At 63.5% G+C, this 25,924-nt stretch overlaps 3 protein-coding genes across 4 annotated transcripts; all 3 read left to right on the top strand.

Moving 5' to 3' along the window:
- The first annotated feature begins 3,990 nt into the window (after positions 1-3,990).
- Positions 3,991-9,038, top strand: ARHGDIA (Rho GDP dissociation inhibitor alpha). Of its 2 annotated transcripts, none has more exons than XM_080825552.1 (6): positions 3,991-4,102; positions 6,607-6,825; positions 6,953-7,036; positions 7,288-7,364; positions 7,448-7,511; positions 7,661-9,038. In XM_080825552.1, the coding sequence occupies exons 1-6, from the start codon at positions 4,036-4,038 to the stop codon at positions 7,858-7,860; spliced, it is 711 nt and encodes a 236-aa protein (XP_080681678.1). In that variant the 5' UTR covers positions 3,991-4,035; the 3' UTR covers positions 7,861-9,038. The 2 variants fall into 2 exon arrangements, with proteins under 2 accessions (XP_080681678.1, XP_080681679.1); XM_080825553.1 differs by lacking the exon at positions 3,991-4,102 and adding an exon at positions 5,054-5,140.
- A 3,181-nt stretch (positions 9,039-12,219) lies between these two features.
- LOC308357229 (uncharacterized protein) lies at positions 12,220-14,458 on the top strand (the record flags this gene model as incomplete). The annotated part of the gene is made up of 3 exons (XM_080826693.1): positions 12,220-12,297; positions 13,459-14,184; positions 14,441-14,458. The coding sequence occupies 2 exons, from the start codon at positions 12,220-12,222 to the stop codon at positions 14,179-14,181; spliced, it is 801 nt and encodes a 266-aa protein (XP_080682819.1). The 3' UTR covers positions 14,182-14,184; positions 14,441-14,458.
- On the top strand, positions 14,457-24,502 carry P4HB (prolyl 4-hydroxylase subunit beta). Its single transcript, XM_080825488.1, has 11 exons — positions 14,457-14,961; positions 15,862-16,068; positions 17,385-17,518; positions 17,649-17,786; positions 21,587-21,691; positions 21,869-21,994; positions 22,074-22,274; positions 22,449-22,569; positions 22,683-22,864; positions 22,936-23,022; positions 23,577-24,502. Exons 1-11 carry the CDS (start codon positions 14,811-14,813, stop codon positions 23,655-23,657), a joined length of 1,533 nt encoding a protein of 510 aa, XP_080681614.1. The 5' UTR covers positions 14,457-14,810; the 3' UTR covers positions 23,658-24,502.
- Positions 24,503-25,924: the final 1,422 nt, after the last annotated feature.

Here is a 25,924-nt window from a genome sequence, read left to right as displayed (position 1 = left end):
TCGGGCCCGGGCTGCTGGGAGTGTGCACGCGGACTTCTAGAACATGTGCCTCTAGGATGGGAGTTGGGGTCGGCAGGCAGCTGCGCCCTCCCGCACCCTCGGCGGCCCGCACAAGGTTGCCGGGGTGCCCTGTCCACTCTACCTCAGCCATCGTCTGGTGCAAAGAGGTATCTCCCCGTGGTTTCGCCTGCATTTTTTTCTTTCTCATCCTTATCCTTAAAAAAGAAAGAAAGAAAAGAGTCTGGATTGAATAGTAGTTCTCACGGTTTCGAGGCGCCTCCCAGAATTTGAACGGTTGACGTTGCTGGACGGGATGAAGGTTGTGCTCCAGCCGCTGCGCGAGACAGACTCGCGTCCGCGCTCGCAGCCCGGGGCCTGCGCTCCGTGAGTTGCGGAAGCAGATTCCCAGCGGCGCCGCTGTGCCTGTCTCCGTCGGGCCCGGCCCTGTCATTCCGTTCGCGGCCGCCGGTTTCTCTTTAACTGCGAAGGTCCTTAGCTGTTATTTTGTAGTTCTGATGTTCAGGTTTATAGGAAAGAAGTGAAACTAGCACGAGGAGTCCCTGTGGCCTCTCGCAGGACTCCCAGATGCTGGCAGTCCACTTTTTTTTTTTTTTTTAAGATTTTATTTATTTGACAGACACAGGCAGGCAGAGAGGCAGGCAGAGAGAGAGGAGGAAGCAGGCTCCCCGCCGAGCAGAGAGCCTGACGCGGGGCCCGGTCCCAGGACTCCGGGATCATGACCCGAGCTGAAGGCAGAGGCTTTAACCCACTGAGCCATCCAGGCGACCCAATAAATAAAATAAAATAAATAAAATAAAAAAATAAAATAAAAACTTTCAACCAACTACACCAGGGTCTGTGCTGATGAGATGACTCTTGGGGCCCCTGGATAGTTCCAGGGTGGGGGCCGGTCACCAGAGAGACCAAGCCGTGATTAGAGGATTGGGACTTTCAGCCCCAGCCCACCCCAGCCTCTGGGGAGGGGAGCAGGGCTGGAAACTGAGTTCATCATCAATGGCTGATGATTTAACCAGTTGTGCCTTTTTTAATGACACCTCCATAAAAACCCCTAAATGATGGGGTTCGGCTTCTGGGTCGGCGAACCCTTGGAGGTGCTGGGAGGGTGGTGCACCTGGAGAAAAGCAAGGAAGTTACACCCCCGACCCCATGCCTCACCAGAGACATCTCTGGTCATTGACCATTCTTGTGTTGTGTCCTTTCTCATAAACCAGCCATTGTAAGTAAAACATTTTCCCGAGTTCTGTGACTTGTTTTAGCAAGCAAGCTCTCAACCCTGAGGAGTGGTCAAGCCCCTCCACTTTGGGTGTTTCCTTACACAGTGGTAGCTACATGAACAGAGCAGATAATGGGGCTGTGGCTGTTGCTTTCCCCAGAAAGGATCCCCTTGTGTATACAGTTGGCCAGCAAAACCGTGGGCAGCCTGCGGACCTGACCCACGTCTGGCGTCTGAAGTAGGGGCAGCCTCGTGGGACTGAGCCCTCAACTTGCAGGTCTGGGCTACCTCCAGAAAGCACCAGAATTTAATTGAACTGTGGGACATCTGGCTGGTTTCAGACAGGTGCATGAGAAAAAACACTTTAGCCACACACTGCCCGAGTGCACCGTGTTGACCCCATCTCGATCCTGATGTGGACAGGCCAGCTTGAACAAGAGTTGTCTTTGGTTTCGTTTTTTTAAGATTGTATTTATTTATCTGACGGAGCGCAAGAGAGAGCACAAAGCAGCAGGAGTGGCAGGCAGAGGGAGAAGATGAGCAGGGAGCCCCATGCAGGGCTCGATCCCAGGACCCTAGGATCATGACCCAAACTGAAGGCAGACACCTAACAACTGGGCCACCCAGGCGTCCCTAAATAAAATCTTAAAAAAAAAAAAAGTTTTGAGATGGAAAAATTGAACATTTAACATTTGATGATACTAAGAAAGCATTGTTAACTTTGGTAGGTATAGTATTTTTTTAAATATTTTATTTATTTATTTGACAGAGATCACAAGCAGGCAGAGAGGCAGGCAGGGACAGAGAGCAGGCACCCTGCTGAGCAGAGAGCCCGAAGCGGGGCTCGATCCCAGAACCCTGAGACCATAACCTGAGCCGAAGGCAGAGGCTTAACCCACTGAGCCACCCAGGTGCCCCTCGAACACCCTTTTCTATCACACTCACAGGTTGTGCAGGTCAGGGACTGAGATGGGATGGTTTATCCGGTGCTGCGGGGCAGGGCTTCTGGGCCTTGAGCCCCAATTTCCAAATTAAGATAAGTCACACCCCAGCCTCACTCTCACCTGCGCCCTGAGCTGACGCCAAAGTGAAGACTTTCGGGGGTCCTGGCAGGCAGCGTGTTAACCAGAAAGGAATGTGCGTCATTTGGTCCTATTAGAGGGACACAGTCTTCGCTTTTCTTCCCATTGAGAGGGTGGGATCTAACTCCCAGCCCTTAGACCCGTGCTGGCTCAAGTTGCTTGACCCGTGGAAAGCGGCAAGAGTCTGGTCTCTGGAAGCCCCGTGGGTTCGCGCGGAGATTGGGAACGGGCCTCTCAGAACATTTGCTCTTGGATCCCTCGGCCCAAATCCCACAGGAGTCTTGTGGAAGGGCCTGGGGCCGGCAGCCTCCGTCGAGCACAACCCGGTGGGGCCCCGGCGTGGACCTGATCTGATCCTGCAGCGGGAGGAGAGCCCCAGCGGAGCTCAGTTAGCCATAGAAGAGCGGAGAGCGCTGTCAATCACAGCTCCGGGCCCCTCCACTTTGGGTGGTTCCTTACACAGTGCTAGATGCGTGAACAGGGCAGATAATGGGACTGTGGCTGTTGCTCCTCCCCAGAAAGGGTCCCCTTCCTTTGAAATAAATACGTGCTGAAATATTCACCGTGGAAATAACCTCTGAGGTTTGCTTCCAACCAGCAGCCGGCGCGGGGGAACAAGCCGGGCCCTAGGCTAACCGTGGAGGCTGGACGGCAGGTGCCCTGGGCTCCTCATACCCTTCTCTCTCCTCTGGCGCATGCGGTGGGCCACCTCCAAGGCGGGCCCCACGGCCTTGCCTGCTAGTACTCTCAGCCCTGTGGTCCCCTCCCACGCTATACCAGGGCAGGTCCGTGAGGCCCAGAGAGTGCAGAAGCGACCTTCCTCCCGAGACGGCCGTTACTAGAGACGCTGCTCGCTGGCTCTTGTTCCGCGTCCACCGGTCTCTCCGAGGCCTCCTGGGAGAGGCCAGTGGCCCTGCTGCAAGCAGTCCTCTGGAGGGGCCGGGAGTGGCAGGAGGCAGGGCAGTAAACCCTCTGGCCCACAAGGACGGAGCATCCTGCTTACCGCACTGGCAAGGGCTTGGAAGTCTCACAGATGTTAGGATCCGCTCGGGCCCACTGCTTGCGGCGGCCTCAGGAGACCGGGAGCCGGACCACCAGCCACGGCGCTCCCCGGCCCCCAGGAACAGCAGAGTTAACTCTTGTTTTAAGCTGCTAAATGCCCGTATGTGTTTTTACACAGTAACAGGTCCCTAACAAAGTGTATGTCTGAAATTTCCTACAACAGGAATTTTTTGCTTTTTGTTTTGTTTCTTAAAAGCTCTCGGTGGGGGTGGGGCACCTGGGTGACTTCACGCCATCGAGCAGCTGCCGTCCACTCAGGTCATGACCCCAGCATCCTGGTCAGGCTCCCTGCTCAGCCCGGAGCCTGCTTCTCCCTCTCCCTCTGCTGTCCCCCCGCCCTGTGCTCTCTCTTTAATGAACAAACAAAACCTTAAAAAGCAAATAAAAATAAAAAATAAGTAAAAGCACTTGGGTTATCTGAAAGCAGAGTTTTCCTCTACCTACAGCTGGGCAATGCAGGACAGTGGGCTGTGGGCTCCAGACCTAGGACGACAGGAATCCTCGCAAGCAACCCATGGAACTGCGTCCTTGCGAGGCTCCGCACAGAAAGCTGACCACGCGACCCCTCAGTTACAAAGTCCGCAAGTATTCCTCAAATATTTAAACGTGTTCAAAAGATAGCCAAGTTCCTATTTTGCGTTCAGTTTGTGGTCGAAAATGCCCCCCTCCACACGAGGGGCCTGGCGGGGTCCGGGGATGGCGGAGGCCGAGGGCAACGGCGCAGGTGGGCAGGCGACCCAGGCCCTGCCAGGTCCCCAGAGCCGGGGGTCTGCGGGGACCTGCCGGGGGTCTCGGGAGCCGGGGGTCCGCGGGGACCTGCCGGGGGTCTCGGGAGCCGGGGGTCCGCGGGGACCTGCCGGGGGTCTCGGGAGCCGGGGGTCCGCGGGGACCTGCCGGGGGTCTCGGGAGCCGGGGGTCCGCGGGGACCTGCCGGGGGTCTCGGGAGCCGGGGGTCCGCGGGGACCTGCCGGGGGTCTCGGGAGCCGGGGGTCCGCGGGGACCTGCCGGGGGTCTCGGGAGCCGGGGGTCCGCGGGGACCTGCCGGGGGTCTCGGGAGCCGGGGGTCCGCGGGGACCTACCGGGGGTCTCGGGAGCCGGGGGTCCGCGGGGACCTGCCGGGGGTCTCGGGAGCCGGGGTCCGCGGGGACCTGCCGGGGGTCTCGGGAGCCGGGGTCAGCGGGGACTATACAGCGCCTCCGGGTCTGCGCGCGGCACACGTCGGACCCCAGCCGACAGCCGGGGCCGATAGCCCGGCGCTCCTCTCGCGTGCGCGGGAAACTGCGGACGGAGAGACCGGGCCACGCGCGCCGGGGACAGGCTCCCCTCCAGCGGCGCTGGGACCGCAGGGCGGCCCGTGGGCAGTCGGACGACCCAGGCCGCCAGTCCCCGCGCTTCACAGACCCGCGTTGGGGCACCTCGGGGACGGGTCACGATGTACGGGGGGCGCACGCGAGGCCGTGAAACTGCCTCGTGCGCCGGGCTGGCGGCCGAGCCCCGAGGACGCCCGGGACCAACAAACATCACCGGCAGCAAAACGCGCCAAACCCCAACCCGGCCCGCCGCGCCCTCGAGGCCGGCTCCACAAGATGGTGGCGGCGCGCTCCCGGCACCCCGCGCGCGCGCATGCGCCCCACGGCGGCCGCCCGGCGCGAGCGGAAGTCGCGTGACCCCGGAAGTGGCCGGCCGGGAGCGCGCGGGCGGGGCGGCGACGTTCGTCATTCCGTGCGGGAGGGAGCGCGAGAGCGGCGCGGTCGAGCCTCCGGTGAGCGGCGGCGGCGGCGGCGGCGGGCAGGGTGCGGCGGGGGCGAGGCGGGGCGGGGCCCGGGCGGGGACGCCGCGGGGCTGGGGGCGCCGCGCCTTTGTTCGCGCCGCTCGCCGGGGGTCGGCGCGGGCCTCCTCGGGGGCCGCCGCCCGCGCCCCGCGGCGCCCCCGCCCGTGTCGCTCCCGCCCGTGTCGCTGCGCGCCGGCCCGGCCCAGGCCTGGCGCCCCCTCCCCGGGGACGCGGGCGCGGCGGCCGGCCCGAGCGGCGTGGCCCCCCGAGCGCCGCAGCCCGCGCGGTGCGCCCGCCCGCCCGGATTGCGGATCCCTGCGGAAGGAAGTGTGGGCCGCGGCCGGCGCGCTCGCGGGAGCCTGTCGCCTGCGGCCACACTTGGGTGGCGTCAGGGCGTGAGCGTTCGGGAGGAATTCCAGAGGAAGCGGCCGGGAGGCCTGGAAAGGCGGGCGCGCCCCACCCCACCTGTGGCGGCCGGCCGGCTCGGGGCTCCCGGCGGCCCTTTGTGAGGTCCGGCGCCGGGCGGCTCCAGGCTGCCGGCGCGGTCCCGGGGGACAGGCTCGGCGGTCCTTCCGGGGCCGGCCGAGGGCCAGCGTGGACTGCGCTCTGGCCCACTTCCCGTGCGGCGCGAGGGTCGGAGTGGGCCTCGCCTGTTCCTCAGCGGTTCTGGCGGGCGCGGTGGGGATCCTTAGTTCTGGGGAGCCCGGGGGCTGCCCCCTGCGCTGCTGTGCGCACCACGGCGCTGCCCCAAGCTCTTTTGGGCCAGGACCCGGAAGGGCCCTGAGACCTTGCAGCACTGCAGCAGTTCCCACGTTGCGGGTCACACGTCCTCACAGTTGGGGAGAAGGCTGGCAGAGGGTTGGAGTTCCTCATGCCCGCCTGGGACCCGCCTGTGGCTCTTCGGCCGGCCGGTCATCTGAGCTCCAGGAGAACCCTGCGCTTGCAGGACGGGGCCACACTCCCCTGTTAGGACAGAACCCAAGGAGTGTGTTTGGTCAGGGAGACCCAGAGGAGGTTTCCTTAGGAAGAGGGTCTGGGCAGCTTTGCAAAAAGGGCAGGATTTGGGCAGGATTTGAGAGGTGGCCCCACCCTGCCTGTTGGGCGGGGGTGCTGTCTCCACGCCCAGCTGTGGGAGAGGTGTGCCCCGTCTTCCTGGGGAGCACGCTGGAGCGCCTCCTAGTTCTGGATGCTCTACCCAGACTTCCAGGGGCCCGCGGGGTGGGCAGGGCACGGAGTGTGGCCTTTTCTGGGCTTCAGGAGTCTGTGTTTGGGACTTTTGCTCTGTCTGCAGTTGCTTTCCTCCAAAAGGTATGTGTGCCTGGGGCCCAGACACGGGGCCGGTTACCTGCCGAGGGCCCATCCATCCAGCAGAGGCGTGCTGGCCGTAGACCTGCTGAGAGGCCGGACAGGCAGATGCTGCGTGCCTTCAGGCTGCCACAACCCTGTCTGTCCCACAGGTGTTTCGAAGACCCAGCTAGAGGTGAGCATGGCCGAGCAGGAGCCCACCGCTGAGCAGCTAGCACAGATCGCCGCGGAGAACGAGGAGGACGAGCACTCGGTCAACTACAAGCCCCCCGCCCAGAAGAGCATCCAGGAGATCCAGGAGCTGGACAAGGATGACGAGAGTCTGCGCAAGTACAAGGAGGCCCTGTTGGGCCGCGTGACTGTGTCTGCTGGTAAGTGGGCTGAGGCAGCACCAAGAGAGACACCTGTCACTTGTGGGTTCCTGCTGCCAGCCGCCCCCTCCCCCCACCAACGGCAAGCTAGGGCTGGGGTAGAGCTCTAACCTGCTCTCATCCGCAGACCCCAACGTCCCCAACGTTGTTGTGACCCGCCTGACCCTGGTGTGCAGCACGGCCCCGGGCCCCCTGGAGCTGGACCTGACAGGTGAGTGGCCTCACTGAGGTCCCTGGCCGCTGGCAGCCTGCTGGTTCCACTGGAAGTACTTTCTCAGCACGCGCGTGCCCTCTTGTGGGGGGCGTGAGATGTGCAGCCGGGAAGTCTGCGGCCGCAGCTTTGGAGGGGCTGGGGGTCCTGGGTGGGGCCGCCTGGGCTGTGTGGGTCAGGGTGGGCGCGGAGGGAGTGTTGTGCCCCTTCCTGCAGCTGAGCCTTCTAGTACAATCTTTTCTTGGGCACAGGCGATCTGGAGGCCTTCAGGAGGCAGTCCTTTGTACTGAAGGAGGGCGTGGAATACCGGATAAAAATCTCTTTCCGAGTAAGGCAGGGGCTGTGGGAGGTGCTGGGGGGCCGTGGGCCTGGAAAGCCTCGCCGAGCTTGGCCTGGCTTCTCTCCCTGCAGGTGAACCGGGAGATCGTGTCTGGCATGAAGTACATCCAACACACGTATAGGAAAGGCGTCAAGAGTGAGCGCGGGGGGGGGGGGGAACCCTGCCCCCAAGATGGGGTGGCTGCACAGGGGCCCTGGAATCAGGAGGGGGAGAGGGAAAGCAGTGTGTGCCCTCGGCCCTGGGTGGGGTCGGGCAGCCTTGGTGACCGCCCATTTCCTGCACAGTCGACAAGACCGACTACATGGTGGGGAGCTACGGACCCCGGGTGGAGGAGTACGAGTTTCTGACCCCCACGGAGGAGGCGCCCAAGGGTATGCTGGCCCGAGGGAGCTACAACATCAAGTCCCGGTTCACAGACGACGACAAGACTGACCACCTGTCCTGGGAGTGGAACCTTACCATCAAAAAGGAATGGAAGGACTGAGCCCTGACCCGGGAGGCAGGCAGGCCTCCGGACAGACAGACGGACCTGTCTGATGTGCCCCACCCCCATCAGCCCCACCCCCCGTCCCGACCCCTTACCAAAGTGCTGACGGGTCTGCCCCCCCCTACCCCGGCCGACCCTGCCCCTCCCTCCTGGCCCCAGCCTCCTCGGTGGTCTCGCCTTGCTGCTTCTGCCTATGCTGGGGTGGGGTGGGGTGGGGGGAGGGAGCCTCCAGGCCCGGCCTCCACCTCCCCTTCCGTACCCCTTTGGGTTCCCCCACTCATCCTAACCTGACCTGAGGCCCTGGTTCTTCCAAGGGAATCTCCTGGATGCCCGAGTCCTTGCAGGCCTTTGCAGTTGCCCTGATTCCTGTTCTTTCTCTTCTTCCGGGGTGGGGGTGGGGTGGGGTGCATGACTCGAGGCCTCTTGGGGGCCAGCCACCCTCCTGCTTTCACCTGTCCCCGGTCAGTTCATCCATCGCTGTCAGTAACTGTCTAACCATGATGCCTTAACATGTGGAACGTGTGCTGTGGGGGCCGTCACTAACCTCTAACCCCCCCATGTCTGCATGAGCATGTGGTCTCCCCTGGTCCCTGCCCCATCCGCAGTCCCCATGGCCCGGGGAGGTGTGTGGGGTGTGCTGCTGCTGCTCCCCTGCCTGCCAGGGCCTAGCCAGCCCCCTGCCCCGGCCGGGGCCGCGGGGACGGCTCCAGGGGCCGGGGGGAAGCCAAATTGCCAAAACTGAAGTTGCCTCCATTCCCATCTGGGAGGCCAGGTGTCCTCACGCCTCTGCCTTCTTTGTCCTTGTGGGCAGTGCCGGAGCCCACGGCCCCAGCAGACAGCCCTCGGTGGACAAAGCCAGCGTCCGAGCCTTACTTGTCCCACCTGGGCCTGCCAGCCTGGAGTCGTGTGCCTGGCCTGTCAGTATTTATTGCCTCCATATGTGCCGTCCTCTGGGCCCCCTGGCCTGCCACCTCTGCCCCCAGGCTCGGTGCCACCATCCCCGGCAGGCCCTCCCCGGACCCAGCCAGGACAACTGTGGGACCAAGCGCGCACAGTCGGAGCCCTCCCCTGTGCCTCCCCTCCCCTCGCCTCCCCTGTTGGGCCCGGGCCTAGAATGTTCAGGAGCCTGACCCTGCTTCTCCTTTTCTGACCGGGAAATAAACTCCCCCAAAGCAGCCAGGGTGTCTGCTGCTTGTCTCGGGGGGGCGGGGGGCAGCCATGGTTCCTGCAGCTGTTGAATGATGTGAAGCTTTCCTTTAAGATCCAGCCAGTGTTTCCCTGGGCGGAGGCCTGGAGTCTCCCCGAATTGCCCAAGTTACACTGTTCTTGGCTTGGGGGCAGGGGGGTGCAGTAGGTTTTTCTGGGGTCTGGAGCACAGGCTCTGTGGAGGAAATGTCCCAACCCTGAGGAAGGGGAACCTTGCCAGAGACAGTCCCCGGACGGAGTGGGATGAGATGGTCCCTGTACGCAGCAGCGGGGGCAGGAGGCCGGACCGGAAGTCAGTGCTGCGGGCGGCAGTGCCCTGGAGGCCCCTACGGGACCCAGGCTCCAGGGGCGGAACGGGTGAAGTGCGGCAGACGGGAGGAGACCGGGGGGGCCCTCGCTGCTTAGAGGTGCAGAAGAGCAGCAAGGGGGGGCGCCTGGGCGGCTCGGTGGGCTAAGCCTCTGCCTTCGGCTCGGGTCATGATCTCAGGGTCCTGGGATCGAGCCCCGCAATGGGCTCTCTGCTCCGCGGGGAGCCTGCTTCCCCCTCTCTCTGCCTGCCTTTCTGTCTACTTGTGATCTCTGTCAAATAAATAAATAAAATCTTTAAAAAACAAACAGCAAGGGGGCTCCTGGAGGACTGCACAGCCTCTACCGACCTTGGGGGTGGGGGGGCGGGGCAGAAGGGGGACGCTGCCTCCTTTCCTCCCACCGTGGGAGGGCGTCGAGCAACTCTGATGCTCCCTCCCCAGCCCGAGGACGGGAAAAGCGCAGACTGGAAACCACCTCATGTGGCCTGACGCCTGTTGTGAAACCTGCTCTTTCCGTGCTCTGGGTGGGTTAGAAAGGGGTTTTGTGCCACACTTCGTGGGGACAGGAAGCTGCTCTCTGAGAGGCTCGGCTGGCCACACCTTTGGGGCCCTGCCCCTCCTGCCGTGCTTCCCAGCAGGGTGTGCCTAGCCGGCAGCTTTCCCCGGCCTTGGCTGTGGTGGACCGCTCCCACGGGGCTGTCCGTGGCCTTGGCCTGGCTCACCAGGGCCCCCTGCTGGATGACGAGATGAAGTGGCCCTTCCCACCCAGACACAGGTCGGAGAGGAGCCTGGCCCCAAGTCAGGTGGCACAAAAGGCCAGTAGGGCTACACCATCCCAGGCTCTGGGTCTGGGTGCCTTTCCCACTGAACGGGGACGCAGCTACCTCTGAAATGCACCCCGGCCCCCAGAGGTATACCCGGGCAGGGGCTCGAGCTCAGCCGGCCCATCTCAGTTCTGGGACTGGCCCCCACCACACCTCTCCCAGTACATTTCCTACAAGGTCCACGGAAAATCTAAAACCAGGGTTTAAACCGTGCATCGACAGTTCAGCGGGCCAGGGCCTTCTGAGGCTCCCTCAGGCCATGGATTTTCCCAGCTTTAGTCACACACGTGGACTCGGACCCTAAGTGCCAAGTTGTACCGGCACCTTGCCAAAGACCAGGACTTTGCTCCGGCCCCTCCCCGGGTGAAGGGTCACATAGGGCGGCACCTGTAGGGCTTGCAGGACGTGTCTCGTCGGTCCCAAGTCTAACCTGGTCTTCCTGGTTTCACCCTGAACCTGTCTGTACAGTCCAGGGGCCTGTGCCTATGGTCCTCTTCCATTGTGTCCCTTGTCCATGTCCCCCAGGAGCCCCCAAGCTGCCCCTTGTCATCCATTCCCAGATGGGCCCTTCTTCCACTGAGGTGCCAGTGGACACAGAGTAAGGATCTCTCACGTGACTGATTCGTCACCAACGACCGTGATTTACGATAATCTTCACACCCTGCACCGTCCCACTCTGGAATCAGGACCCCCTCCCACCCACCCATCCGCAGGGCCACGGCTCCCCACGGTGCCCCAGCATGCACGTGCGCAGGGTCGCATGGTCCTGCCCGGCAGTGGGACCCTACAGTCAGGAGGAGTCCTTCAGTAGCCTAGTGAGCACTTCCTGGGTGTCCGTGAGCCTGCTGCTGACTCCCTCAACACCTTCTACCCTAGCACAGATTGGAAAGGACTTTTATTCTGAGAACTCTGTCTGAAAAAACAAACAAACAAAAAAAACAAACAAACAAAACTCGGGGTGCCTGGGTGGCTCAGTGGGTTAAGCCTCTGCCTTCGGCTCAGGTCATGATCCCAGGGTCCTGGGATCGAGCCCTGCATCGGGCTCTCTGCTCAGCAGGGAGCCTGCTTCCCCCTCTCTCTCTGCCTACTTGTGATCTGTCTGTCAAATAAACACATAAAATCTTAAAAAATAAAAATAAAAAAAACCCCGAGACTTTATCTTTTCGAGAGACAGAGAATGAGCACAAGCAGAGGGAGAAATAGACTCACTGCCGAGCAGGGAGCCTGATGCCAGACTCCATCCCAGGACCCTGGGATCTTGACCTGAGCTGAAGGCACATGCTTCACCGACTGAGCCACCCAGGCAACCCAAGAACTTTTTTTTTTTTTTAAGATCTTATTTATTAATTGACAAGAGAGCTGCGAAGCAGACTCCCCACTGAGGAGGGAGCCTGATGTGGGACTTGGTCCCAGGACCAAGAGCAGAAGGCAGATGCTTAATGGACTGAGCCATTCAGGAACCCCTGAGAACTGTTTTTGAGAACAGTATCTATCAAAACATCTCATCACCCAGTAATTCACGTGAGGTGTAATGGGCACCTTCTCAGAGAATGAGAGACGCCTGGAGGGTGTCGTGAGGCAGTGGTGCTGGTCCTGAGAGATGCCAGGGCCGCAGCCACAGGGCAGGTGGGCCCTGACCTCCAAGGGCACATTCCAGCTCGGGACCCAGGGTACATGGTGAACACAGCCCCACAGCCTCTCTCTGGAGCTCTTGGATGGTACGTGAGTGGGTCTCACAAAGGAGGCAGATGTCAGCCCTCCCCTCAAAGCCTAGGTCTGCAAAGGTGTTCAGTGAAGCGGCGTGTGTTCTGGGACCAGCCCCATAGAAACTGGGGACCTCAGACCTTCCCCAAACCAGGCTTCCCTCCAGCTTTCTGACAACCCCACTTTGCTGCTCCTGCACAGGTTGGTACAGGCCAATGCAAGCTGGGCAGGCGCCTTGAGAAGGCACAGCCAGGATACCCAAACACTGTGGCCCGTTAGGCCAGAGCCTCGTTTAGGCCCTGGTTTTCACCGCTATGGCCACTGGCTGCACCGTCATCACCTGCGTCAAGGCGCGTGGACTGCACGCAGCACCGAGAGGCACAGACTCCAGAGTAAGGCTCGTTCGCAGCCACAATGGGATCGGGTCTGCTTTGTTCCCCCCACCCCCCGCCTTTTCTTTTAAAGATTTAATTTACTTACAGAGAGAGACAGCGAGAGGGAACACAAGCAGGGGGAGTGGGAGGAGAAGCAGGCTTTCCACCAAGCAGGGAGCCCGACGCAGCGCTCGATCCCAGGACCCCAGGGATCATGACCTGAGCCGAAGGCAGATGCTTAGCCAACCAAGCCACCCAGGTGCCCCTAAACATTTTAGATTATAACCACAAATGCAATATATTTGAGTCACTGAAAGTCTCTAATAGACGCATTCCGTTAAGTGTCCTGCAGAGTGGTCCGTGCTCGGTGCTCGGTGTGGCACATGGACACACCGGGAAGCTGTTTTGTTCTGGTCCTTAGACCGTTTTTTAAAAAAATTCATTTATTTGTCAGACAGAGATCACAAGTAGGAAGAGAGGCAGGCAGAGAGAGGGCGAAGCAGGCTCCCCACTGAGCAGGGAGCCCGATGCGGGGCTCGATCCCAGGACCCTGGGATCATGACCTCAAAGGCAGACGCTTAAGGACTGAGCCACTCAGGCGCCCCTTGTTCTCCCCTTGTTCCCGAAGTTCTTGTCTTCTGTCAAGACTACGTGCCCTGCAGTGATGCTGCTCCAAACCATCACAAGCTCATCAGCGTCTGGGGACCGCCCATCTCTTCACTCTGTCCCCGTCAGCAGAACAAAACCAAGGCCCGATGGGCAGCATCTAAACGCTGGTCAAATCCAAGATACAATTACCTCCTCTACCAGGCCCCAAATCCCGGTCTGCAGGGTACGGGTTGCGGCAATTACAAAACGCAGGAAGACAGGGCAGCAGCCGTGAAGCGAAGCGCCGCGCATCCCCCAGAGAGCAGAAGGGACTTTGCTTGCAACTACCGGTCATTCATCTGTTGGACCGTCAGGCCAGGGCCCCACGGACGCTGGGGCGGACACGTTCACGGCCTTTCTGTGCGGAAGTCCCGGCGCCCGACAAGGCCCCGGTGAAGACAGACATCACGGGGGAGACAATCACCCTTGCCTGGGGCCGGGGCCGGGGCCGGGGCGTGGACACGGAGACCCCGGAACTGCTCCTCTGGCGGGGGGAGCCCTGCTCGGGAGACGAGAACGCGCCCTCACTAGCCCCCTCCCGGCAGCGCGAGGGCCCTTCTCTCGGGGGCGCGCTCCGGGGACGGGGACGGGGACGGGGACGGCGACGTCACACGGCCCACGCCGCCGCGTGCGGGCGCTTCGCTGGTTCCCGCCGAGCCGCGAGGCTGGCGACGAGTCCTGGGGCTAGTGGCGGGGCCTCTCCAACGCGGGAGCGAGCGCAGAGGGCCGTGCGGGCGTGTGCGCGGGGAGGGCGGCCAGGGGGAGCAGGGGGCGGGGAGGAGGCACACGCCGGTCGGCCGCGACCACCGCCCGCAGGACCGGGATTTCCGCTCTGCAGAAGCCGCCGCCGCCGCCGAGCAGAAGCGGGACGCGCCTGCCGGGGCGGAGCCGCCACCAGCGCCCACGGGACCCCCGTGCTCGGTCCGCGCGTCCCGGCTCGGCGGCCGCGGGGGCAGCGGCAGGGCCTCGGCCGGCCGGCGGGGCCCCGCGTCGCCGCCCGAAGCCTTCCCCGGCCGGGATGCCCGACGCCACGGGGCCGCGTCCCCGGTTCCGGACCCGCGGGCGGACGGCCGGGCCTCCCCCGCTTCCTCGCCCGCCTTCCGGCCCCAGCACGTCCGGGCTCGGTCTTCCCCGCGCCGCCCGCGCGCCTCCTCGGCGCCCCGACCCGCCGCCGCCGCCGCTGCCTCCGCCGGGCCCGCCCCGGCCCGCCGAGCCCCACGTGCCACCGTCCGCGTCCTTAGCCGAAGTCCCTGACAGGTACCGCCCGAACCTCACGCACACCGGAAGTTGCGTTAGCCCAGCTTCCGGCTTGCAGAGCCAGGGTGGTGGGTGGGAGGTGTCAGTTACGGACAGGCCGTCCAATCAAAATGCAACACGAGGGGTTTCGGAGGCGCAGGCGCAGCCCCGCCCCTCATCTGAGAACTCCGCCCCACTGCCACGTTCGACGAGGGATCGAGCGGGGGTGCGCGCATCTCCCAGCCAATCAGGAGCCACAGAGCCCGGGTCCCCACAGGCAGCAGCCATTCCAAACCCACGGAAGGTGTAGGAGAAAGCCACCAGTCACAAGTCGAGGAAGAGAAAGTTCTCCACCGCAAGCCAATGAGAAGCCCGGGAAGAGTGCGAGCGCGAGCTCCTCGACCAATCCCGGGAGAGAGGGAGGGCGGACTCCACGGCGATTCCGAATCCGGGGTCGGGGGCCAGTGCGGGTAGCCAGTCCGAGGGCTTCGAAGGCGGGCCCCGACGCCCACCAGCCAATCGGGCGCGGGCGCGGGCGGGCGCGCGCTCGGCGGCGTTCGGGCTTATAGGGGCGGGGCGGCCGGCGCGCGCTCTCGTGGCCTCGCTGTCCCGGCGGCGCCAACGGAAGCGCCGCGCCCGCTGCCGACATGCTGCGCCGCGCTCTGCTCTGCCTGGCCCTGGCCGCGCTGACGCGCGCGGGCGCCGCCGTCCCGGAGGAGGAGGACCACGTCCTGGTGCTCAACAAGGGCAACTTCGAGGAGGCGCTGGCGGCCCACAAGTACCTGCTGGTGGAGTTCTGTGAGTGCCGCCGCCCGGGCCGGGCCTGGCCGCCGCGGGGCGGGGACGGGGCATCGGGGGCCGGGGCCGGGGTCGGCGGGCAGGCGGGCAGGCGGCGCTCCGGGGCGCCCGCCCCCACCCCCGGCCGCACGGGCCGCCGCCCCTCGGCAGCCCGTGGAGCTGCTGTCAGTCCCGGGGCCGCCCCTCCTGCCCGAGCCGGACTCCGGAGGTGACGGCAGGTCCACGGCCAGCTCGTGCCTTTGTGCCTGCTGTCCGCGTGGCGGGTCCCTCCGTGGGCCCGGGAGAGCGGGGGGCCCCTGTGAGCCGCCGCAACTACAAAGGGGCGCTCGGGGGGCAGCCCCCCACCTGCCCCGGGCCGGCTCCAGAGCGCGCGCCCTTGCGGGCACTGCCTTGCCGCGTGCTGTCCACCCCGCACCCAGCACCCGTGTGTGCGTGTAAGTGTTGACGCGGCCCGGCCGGAATCTCCAGCCCCAGGGGCTGCCGGCCTCAGCGGAGAGGCAGCTCTGCTGCCCCGGTGAGCGCGTCTCTGCTAAGCACGAGTGTCCAGGCCGCTGTGCACAGGTGCACACTGGCGACCAGCTCTTAGCCTCCCTGGGTTCCCCGAGGCCAGTGCCAGGGACACGGCTGTCTGTGCTGCCCGCAGTGATGGGAGGGTCCCCGTCGCTAGAGTCTGTCCCGTGCTGACCGGACGGAGCAGTGGGGGCTGGTGCGGTTTGTCGTTCGTGGCCTCTGTCCCAATACTGCTTCCGAGCCTCAAGCTATCAGCCCAGCCGTGAGTGTTCCCCAGGGTTATCTGGGTGAGCAGATAAGATTTTCATGGAAGGAAGTACGGAGGAGAAGGCGGGGGAAACAGTGGGACTTGGGCAGTGCCGCTCTCTAGCACCCCACTTTCTTTTTCAGATGCCCCTTGGTGCGGCCACTGCAAGGCTCTGGCCCCCGAGTACGCCAAAGCCGCTGGGAAGCTGAAGGCAGAAGGTTCGGAGATCAGGCTGGCCAAGGTCGATGCCACAGAAGAGTCTGATCTGGCCCAACAGTACGGTGTCCGTGGCTACCCTACGATCAAGTTCTTCAAGAACGGGGACACAGCTGCTCCCAGGGAGTACACAGGTGTGACTGCCACGCTGCCCCGGAACGGGGAGCGTAGCTGCGGGGCGGGGAGGGGAGCCTGTTCTCCGTCCAGTTCCGCCTCTCAGGCCCTTGTGAGGAGTGTCCGGCCATCCCTGCAGCTTCTCTCTGGTGGAGAGGGACAGCCTTTGGGGCTGGCGAGCTGAGGCGCGTCCCGAGACTGGGGAGGAGAGGAAGGCTGGGGCCCTTGGGACCACACAGAGGAGCAAGTGTATGACCACTGACTCGGGTGTTCCAGCCGCCAAGCCGAGTGCCGCCAGGGACAGGCCGGCATCAGGCACCTGTCACAGCCGAGCTGTGTGCGGCGCGAGCCCTTGTGGTTGCCTCGGGGGCTGGGCCCCTGTGTCCTGGTACTGATGAGAGGAGAGACTTTTGTCTCTAGAACCGGTTCTGTGGCTCTGCTGTCAGGAAGCTCTGGAGGAGCCTGGTTAATCCTGACGCCGGCGACTCCGGTCTCCTTCCCGTGCTGCTGTTTTATGGTCCTGGTGTTCGCTTTTGGAGCAGGAAGCGCACAGTTCGATCCCATCGCTGACGTGTAGCTTTTGCGAATGAGACAGTCACTCCTAATCCCACCTGTAACTGGTGACTCAGCTTTGAGCCGCCACTTAGCAGAGCCCTTTCTCGGTGCGAGCTCCCACAGCCTTTCTCAGGTTGGACCAGGCAGCCGAGCTGCCGGGGGCAGCGATTGGCCTCAGGCTCAGAAGGAGCGGGCTTCTAGCTGTCCGTCTTGTCGGCCCTGGGTGGCACGCAGGTGCACGATTGCTCTGCCCTGCTGGGCCAGCAGGCACGTGCGGTCGGCCACCCCGCGGACAGCGACACCGGAGTGGCCGGGATGCCCAAGGCCAGCTGGAGCTCTGCCTGTTTTCACAGGGAAAGCTGGTGTCCAGCAGACTTCCCAAGCAGCCCTCTTACTCTTTTTCTTTTTTTAAAGTGGCACCACGTCTTTAATTGAGATGATGCATAGAGTGAGGCCGGGAGAGAAGTGTGTGTGTGTGTGTGTGTGCGCGTGCTCAGTGATTTTCAGTGTCAGGGAAATTCCGAAAATGCAGAGGGACCAGGGAAGGAAAATGAATTGTAACTATCGCCAGAGGCAGCCACTGCCTTTCATCGCGACTCCGTCGCAGCTTCTCATGCGCACAGAAGAGTCTTGTTGGCGGTAGGGCTCACATGGGTGTGAGGACGAGGTGGCTGTCCCGTGGCAGGGGGATAGGCTGCTCCGGCTCCGGCAGAGGGCTCAGAGGGGCAGGGCAGGCAGGGCGCGCCCGGCTCTCAGTGGAACCCCATGTGTTTGGGCGCAGCTGGCCGGGAGGCCGAGGACATCGTGAATTGGCTGAAGAAGCGCACAGGCCCGGCCGCCACCACGCTGCCCGACGGGGCAGCCGCAGAGGCCTTGCTGGAGTCCAGTGAGGTGACCGTCATTGGCTTCTTCAAGGTAGAGGCTTGGGAGCTTCCTCTTGGAGCCTTCTTCCCCTAGCGTGGGAGGAGGGTTCCCCGGGGGCCCCGCCCGGCGGGGGTCCGCGGTGCCGGGGACTGTGGCCACCTCTACAGCTTCTCCTCTGTAGGACGTGGAGTCGGACTTTGCCAAGCAGTTCCTGCTGGCAGCGGAGGCTGTCGACGACATACCTTTTGGGATCACGTCCAACAGTGACGTGTTCTCCAGATACCAGCTGACCGGGGACGGGGTTGTACTCTTCAAGAAGGTGAGTGGCCCTCCCTCGGCCCCGCCTCGGGTGCCGAGACACCGTGGCGGGGGGCTGCTTTCCTTATCGCTCCGGGGCTGGCGGACCTTGGCCAGGCGGTGCTGCCCCGCCCCGGCCCCCAGCTTACAGAGGGCCAGTTGTGCAACGCTGTGCAACGTCCGGCCGGAGGAGCCGCTTGGACGCGGCCTTCAGACTTTGCACCGTGGGGTTGCTGTGGCCCGCGTGGCGGCTGCCGGGCCGTGTCTAACGAGCACGGCCGCTCTGCAGGGTTGGCTCTCCTAAAAGAGACGGGAGGAACGGCAGAGGTCGCGCCGTGACTGGTTCCGAGCATAGGATGGTAATTACGCAGACGGCGCCGTGCGACCGGCGCTCCTGCTTCCGGGACCGTCCTGCTCGCTGGAAACAGACTCTGAGAGTTGGCTCTTGGGCGGGTGTTCCCACCGCCCGCCCGGCCCGGCCCCCGTGGTGTGGCGAGCACGGGTCCTGGGCCACGTGCCCTTCAGCGGCCTGCGCCGTTGCTAGGACGAGGCCTGGCTCCCGTGTGCAGCGTGACCGTGGGGTCACGGGGTCTTCTGATTTTTGTTTTAGCCCCCACACAGCCGGGTGGGCTGGCTGAGCCCCCGTGACGTCCGAGTACGCTCTCCTGCCTCGGCCCGTGGTGTGTCCGTGCGGTTCCGATGGGGCAGGCGGCGGAGAGGGAGAACGCGCCTGGAGAGTGGGGATGGGGCAGGAGGCGTGTCCTCGGGGCTGGAGATAGGGTCTCTGAGTCCTGGTTTGTCCGTGTGGGAAACAGGCAGGTTCAGAGCTCCAGTAAAGCAGTATAGTGTGTACTGTGCCAGGCTCCAGGCTGGGGCCACCGTGTGTGCGCCCCCTCGCGTGTGGGGCCGCTGGGCCAAGTGACTAAAGACAGGCCACGGTCAGCTCTCCGTAGTAACTGCTGCATCTGGCGCTACGCCAGGCACTGGCAGGGGGGCCTAGGTGTCTCCCAGGCGGAGGACCGGGGACGCGCTGGCTTGGGGGGCTTTCTTCTGCTGTCCTTGCCGTTCTGCTGTTTCTGTAGTCCGTCCTGCCCCGGGAGAACTCCAGACGCTATCTTCGCTCTCAAAGGGAACAGCTTTGCTAGATTAGCCATTAGTCCTCGCATGGGTGCCCAGGAGATCCCAGTTACACGTGTGACGAGGGGGAGCCCCGGGGAGCCCCTGGGGCCTTGGAGGGGTGGGCCTCGGGGTGGCGGGAGTCCTGGGTCCTGAGGTTGAGGCTGACGGAGGAAGGAGTTTCTCTGATGCCACCGGGACCAGTACGCTCTCCTGCGTCCACACAGTGCTCCCCCGCCACCCTGAAGATCCAGAGCCCCAGTTGTCTTTTTTTTTTTAAGATTTTATGTATTCGTTTGAGAGGGGGAAAGAAGGAAGGGAGAGGCAGAGGGGGAGGGAGAAGCAGGTCCCGCGCTGAGCAGGGAGCCCGATGCAGGACTCGATCCCAGGGCCCCGGGACCATGACCTGAGCTGGAGGCAGACACCCAACCATCTGAGCCCCCCAGACTCCCCCAGAGCACCAGTTTTCATGCAGGACCTGTGGATGCTCACGTGTCTGCGAGGGTCTGCGGAGGCTTCGTGTGCAGGAGCTCAGTGGGTGAACTGACCACTGCGTGCTTGCTTCCTGTGGTCCTTGCTCGCAGGGTACCGCCGGCCCCCTTGAGTCTGATGCTGGTTGGGGGCAGCCTTGAGCAGAAGCCCGGTAGAGCCCAGGGACTTGGTGCTGCTCGGGTCAGCGGGAGTCACAGCTGCCGTCCCGTGGGCCATGCCACGGACGAGAGGAGGGAGGCTCAGGTCCAGCTCCCGAGTTCCTACCGGGCAGCCTCCCATCTCCTACGGGCTGTTCGGCCCAGTTCCTCAAAGTGCGCTGGGTCTTCCTGTCTGCCCAGGACCGTTGGGGGGTTGGGGGCTGAGCCGGGTGCCTTCCCAGCAGGACAGGGCAGGTGGGCTCCCAGGAGCGGCCAGCAGCCACCCACTGGAAGAATGGGGGCTTGGGTCGTGGGTCACTGCCTGTTGGACCTTTGGTTTGAGAGCTGCTTATACTGTGTCTTTGTCACGGGGGTTTCTTTTTCTTTTTTACTCTTTGAAGCCGGAGGCCTAGGAGTAGCTGTGGCGCTAGGCTTCCCCTCCACTGCCTACAGCATCGAGCCTTTTGGGGACGTTAGTCGCTGGGGCCCAATGCAGCTGGCCTCTGCTATTGTCCCTAGCTAGGTGAGAGCTGATTGTTTTTCACTAACGTAGACAGTGAGCGTCGTGGGATGCGGTACCGGTACTGAGAAGATCATGTCTCGAGATGGGTGCGCGGGGCAGCTCTGTTCTTCAGGCCTCGCGCGAAACCGGGCGGACCGCTCCCAGCGCGGGGGCGGGGACGGCTCTGGGGAAGCGGCGGGCGCCGTGGCCCGTGAGCTGCTCGGAGGGGCTCCGCCGTGGCCCGTGTGCTGCTCGGAGGGGCTCCGCAGCGTGCTGGAGCCGCAGGCCCGGTGGGGCCTCCTGGCTCCTCGCCGCCTTTCCCTCTTCCCCGTGCCTGGTTTGGGGGAGAGCAAGCAGGCTTCGGTTTCGCCCAGGACGGGGGCTCCCAGCGTCCAGCCCTTGATCCGTTCGAACTGAGCAGCCCCTGCGTGGTCAGCAAGGAGCTCCGGCGCGAGCGGAATGTCGGCGGGAGCGGGGAGCGGCCGCCTGCTCTCGCAGAAGTTCCTTCGGGGAAGCATAGGGGGGATGACTGGGAAGGCAAGGATGGTAGTTTCTGTCCCTGGGTCTGATCTGACAGTTCAGAGGGGAGGACGGAAGGCTCGCCTGGGCAGGCTCGGGCAGCCCGCGTGCGCACCCCCTGCAGAGCCGCAGCTGCGCTGCGCTCCCGTTGGGCCTCTCTGGGGAGCAGCCCCGCCCTCCGCCTTCGGGCCCCGGGACTCCCCGAACTCTTCCTGTTAGTGGGGACCCCAGAGAGCTGGAGCGTGTGCATATTACACTTACTGGGTTTTATTGGGTCAGAAATTAGAACCGAGAAATTTTTTTTTTCTTTAAATATTTTATTTTTTTGAGAGAGAAGCCGAGGGAGACGCAGGCTCCCCGCTGAGCAGGGAGCCCAAGCGGGACTGGATGCCAGGACCCTGAGACCATGACCTGAGCCGAAGGCAGACGCTTCACCGACTGAGCCACCCGGGGGTGCCCGGCTGGCTTAGTCGGAAGAGCGGGTGACTCTTGACCTCAGGGTTGTGAGTTCCAGGCCCAGGTTGGGCGAGGAGGCGACTTAAACCTCGTCCATCTAAACAACAAGTTCTTTGTAATAACTTGTTAAAGTTGGTTTTTCCGCGCTGACTGCCGCTGGGTGGTGAGTGTTGGGTTTCTGGCAGTCACTGGCGTCTGCCTGGTGGAGGCAGCCCTGGCTGACCGCTGTCTGTCTGGACGTCCCTCATCTCCGCTTCCGGCCAAGGGCACAGCGGGCCCGGGAGAGGGCGCGTTCGGGGGCCAAGCAGGAAACTGCAGCTGCCGTGAAAGGCCCCGCGCCCTTCCCTTGGCCCTCCCCTTGGTCCTCCCCTTGGTCCTCCCCTTGGTGTCGCTGTTGCCTGGTGCTCGGAGAGAGGCTGCCCTCTGCCGCTCGCCCGGGGCTTCGTTTCCTGGACAGAGGCACGTGGCTTCTGCTCCCTGTTGCTCTTGAAAGCCCGGACCGGAAGGGGGCTGAAGGGGGCTGCCGGGGCTGCCGGTGGGGGGGCGCTGCGGGAGGCTCTGGGAGCACCAGGCTCCTCCCGGCCCTCTCTGCATCCACAGTTCGACGAAGGCCGCAACAACTTTGAGGGGGATGTCACCAAAGAGAAGCTGCTGGACTTCATCAAGCACAACCAGCTGCCGCTGGTCATCGAGTTCACGGAGCAGGTGTGGCTCTCCTGTGGGTCCTGCGCCCTGAGGAGCGGGTGGCGTGGGAGGGTCACGAGGTCCTGGCCCCAGGGACCCCTCGATCCGCAGTGTTGCCTCGGGGGCATCGCAGCCGAGGGAATCTCGTTAATGGCTCAGTTCGTGGCCCAGACCCAGTGCCCTCTGCTTCCGACACAGACGGCCCCTAAGATCTTCGGAGGCGAAATCAAGACCCACATCCTGCTGTTCCTGCCCAAGAGCGTGTCCGACTACGACGGCAAGCTGAGCGGCTTCAAGAAGGCCGCAGAGCGCTTCAAGGGGAAGGTGAGCCCTGGCGCGCCTGCCGTGGGCGGAGGCCGGGAACCGCGGTGGCCCCCGCCTGATCGCGCCTCTTCCCCCCCAGATCCTGTTCATCTTCATCGACAGCGACCACGCCGACAACCAGCGCATCCTCGAGTTCTTCGGCCTCAAGAAGGAGGAGTGCCCCGCCGTGCGCCTCATCACGCTGGAGGAGGAGATGACCAAGTACAAGCCGGAGTCCGACGAGCTGTCGGCAGCGAAGATCGAGGAGTTCTGCCATCGCTTCCTGGAGGGCAAGATCAAGGTGGGGGAGCCGCGTCCTGGCACGGCGCTGGCCTGTGCCGGCCTCTGGGCCCTCGGGGCTCCCCTGCTTAGGGAGCGCGGAGCAGCCCCGACCTCCAGGCACGGTCCTCTCCTGCGGCTCCGGCGCCGGTGTGGGGGCTCCGGGCGTCCCTGACCCTGCTGCCCTGCCCTCCAGCCCCACCTCATGAGTCAGGAGCTGCCCGAAGACTGGGACAAGCAGCCTGTCAAGGTGCTGGTTGGGAAGAACTTTGAAGAAGTTGCCTTCGACGATAAAAAGAACGTCTTCGTGGAATTCTGTAAGTGAAGTCCCCCCAGCGCCCCCGGGCCTGTCCGCCCCGCGAGGATGTGCGCGCTGGGGGCAGGCAGCGGGCAGCTCTGGGCCCAGCGCCTCGGCACGGCTCTCTTTCAGATGCCCCGTGGTGTGGCCACTGCAAACAGCTGGCTCCCATTTGGGATAAGCTGGGAGAGACGTACAAGGACCACGAAAACATCGTCATCGCCAAGATGGACTCCACGGCCAACGAGGTGGAGGCCGTGAAAGTGCACAGCTTCCCCACGCTGAAGTTCTTCCCTGCCAGCGCCGACAGGACGGTGCGTGGCCGGCCTGGGCGGGGGTGGGGGCGGGGGCTGCCCAGATCCCTGACCCTCCCCCTGCTCCACAGGTCATTGATTACAACGGGGAGCGGACACTAGATGGTTTTAAGAAGTTCTTGGAGAGTGGTGGCCAGGACGGGGCTGGGGACGATGACGTGAGTGGGGGTCGGTGGGCTCCGCTGGAGGGGCATGCGTGTGTCCCCAGGCCGGGCAGAGCCACTCTCCCTGCGGAGCACTCCGGGCGGCAGCCTTCAGGGGGTCTCAGAGTGCTGGTATTTGCTCGCGGCACCTTAGACTCATCCCATAAGGCCCCCTGCCAGCCGGGACTCGGGCTCCTCCCCAGCCGGGTGGCTGAGGTGTCCTGCTGGACAGCAGCGTCCGCCTTGGGTGGCTGGGGCAAAGCAGAGGGTCGTCTGCTGGGTGGGGGCGTGGAGGGGGGGCAGAAGGGGCAGCAGGCCTGCCAAGGGAGCACACCGTGAAGCTGGTGTAGGGCTGTCACCGGCCCCCCAGACTCTGGAGGCTGGGGTCCTGGGCTCCCCTCGCCGTCTTTCTTGTTGGTGGAAGGCCCCCTCGCGTCCGCTCGTAGAGACCAGGGTTGTTCGCTTCTGTCCGCTTGGCCGGCTGGGCTGCAGGGCCCGGGTGCTGGGGCCAGGCTCTGCCACCGGCCTGTCCCAATGGGTTTCTTCATGTCCTCCCTCCTCCACCCCAGGATCTGGAAGATCTGGAAGAAGCAGAAGAGCCTGACCTGGAGGAGGAGGACGATCAGAAAGCCGTGCGAGACGAGCTGTGAGGTGCAGTGTGCGGACCTGGCGCCCCAGACACGACCCCCACCCCCACCCCGGGCAGCGCGGCCCAGTGGCGGGGCCTCTGGAAGCCCGAGGACCCTCATGGGAAGGAGGGGACACCGACCGGAAATGCAGGGAATTTTTCTGAAGCAACACTTGATCCTAACACACATAAATTTAGACCCGTCTCTTACTTGTGCTTTTCAGTTTTTGGAAAGGGATTTCTCTCCAGGCCAGCTCACTGTGGTGGGCCGTTTTTTTTTAATTGTGATGTACTTTTTCGTACATGGTTCTGTCTAAAGTGCTTGTTAAAATGTCTCTGAATCTCATGCAGGTGAAGTTTCCTTCCTGTTAGGGTTTATAGTATCACTTTGAGAAATTCCATTTGTGGGATTTTGAGACATTTTTGGACGTCAGGGTGTCCCACTGTGGCCAGGCCTCCCTGAAGACTCCTGTCCCCCGTGTGGGAGGGGCCGGGCCGGGCCGGCCGGGTCCCTCTCCCCTTCTGCTGGTACCGCGTGACGGAGTGTGGGTCTTGTGTTGTTGGCTTAGGTGGAGACTCTAGGTCTCCGTCACAGGGGCCTTGTACAACTGGTGGGGGTGGTGGATGCCGGATGAGCCCAGGGCAGACCCGGGCGGCCCCCCCTTCCTCCCCGAGCCAGGCTCCCCGATGCTCTGTGACTTCCAGCAACGCCTGAGGCCTGCGGCAGGCACAACCAGAACCCTCCATTTCCAGGCTGGGCAACGGCCAAGGGTGCTTGAGCCGAACCACGTGCGGGCCGTTCTTCAGCCGTTTCTACCACGATATTGGAATTGAATACATTGGCCAAATAAAGTTGAAATTTTACTACCTCTCGTCTCTGCTTCTCACGCTCTCCATGCGGTGGGGAGTGGCCGGGGTCAGGCCTCTCCCCATCAGGGCAGCTTTCTCGGAGCGTGGGGCGTCCATGGGAGCCACAGGTGTGTCCCAGGTGGTCGGTCGCCAAGCACGCACGGCCGCGGGTGCTGCGGCTGGATGGGGGTGGGGGTCTGGTGCTGTCCTGGGGCATCTTGCTGCCTTGGGACACAAGGTGGCCCCTTGTGGAGGCCGCCCGGCCAGTGCCAAGGCTTTCTGCCGCCGGGGGTCTGACGAGTCAGAGGCGTGCGCTTGGGCACGGGTGACCCAGTGGCATTGCTGTGCTCACCACTGAGCCACACTGGTCAGGGTTGCGTGTTCAAATAGCAAATCACCCAGGTTTTAAAATGTGATTTGACCTGTAGAACCTCAGCTCGCTTGGAGTTCATGCTGAGAGAACTGGTTTTCCTGGGTGGCAGGCCCAGCTGTCGTGCTGGGCCGACGGTGTGTGGGAGCCCAACGGTGACTCCTTGGGACCCCGGGCAGTGTGGGGGCACCCGCGGGTCCCTCTTGAGAGCAAGAGAGGGGCTCCACGCGGCTGGCAGAACTCTGATGGTCGCCCAGCCATCCCCACCAGGGGCTTTGCATCTGTTGGTCTCTGAGCGTGTCTACGGCAGCAGGTGGGACCGAAGGGCTCCCTGCCGATGTCCTGGGAGGGAATGCACGTGAACATTCGGTCCACCTTGGGTCAAGGACAGCATGAAGCGCAGTTCCTGAGAAGCCCTGCAGCACACATGCATTCATTGTTCAGTCCCTGGCCCCCCGGCTCTGACGCCCGCGTGCCGGTGGCGGCTTTGCCGGTGCAGACGCGCCTATGAGATGTGCTGCCATCGGGCTCCTCTCGGTGTTCTCTGCTCACTCCCGTGTGCCTGCCCGTGTCCTCCCTGCCGCTGGCAGCCCGGCCTCCAGGCCTGCACAGACCCCAGCCCAGGGGAGGAGAGCAGTACCCAGCCAGCGTGCTGGGAGGACCCGGCATTAGCACTCTAGGCAGCACCAGCCAGGCCCTCAGCCACTCCTCCCCTCGGCGGCCCTGGTCCTCCGGTGGCCTGTGCCGGCGCCGGCTTCTAGCTCTTCCACTCCAGGGTTTCCGTGTGTCGCGCCTTGGTCCCAGGAGGGTGGTAGCCCTGCCTGCCAAACGTGAGCTGCTCCTGCAGGGGGACTCATGGCCTCCAGCGGAGGCAGCCAGCACAGAGCGAGGCTGCCTCCGGTCAGAGCTGCGCACTGGGGGAGGCTGCGCTCCCGGCCCCAGCGGCGGGTGTGGGTGACCCAACGACCCAGCTGTGCCAAGCTGTGTCCTGTGCACGGAGAGCCGGGCCGTCATGTGCTCCCGGGAGGGGAGTGAGTCACCCATACCTTTCCCCTTTCGCAGAGGCAGCT

The sequence above is a fragment of the Martes martes genome (assembly GCF_963455335.1).
Source record: "Martes martes genome assembly, chromosome: 16".
Taxonomy (NCBI): domain Eukaryota; kingdom Metazoa; phylum Chordata; class Mammalia; order Carnivora; family Mustelidae; genus Martes; species Martes martes.
Note: the sequence above shows the minus strand (reverse complement) of the source record. Positions and strands in the feature narration are given on the sequence as shown.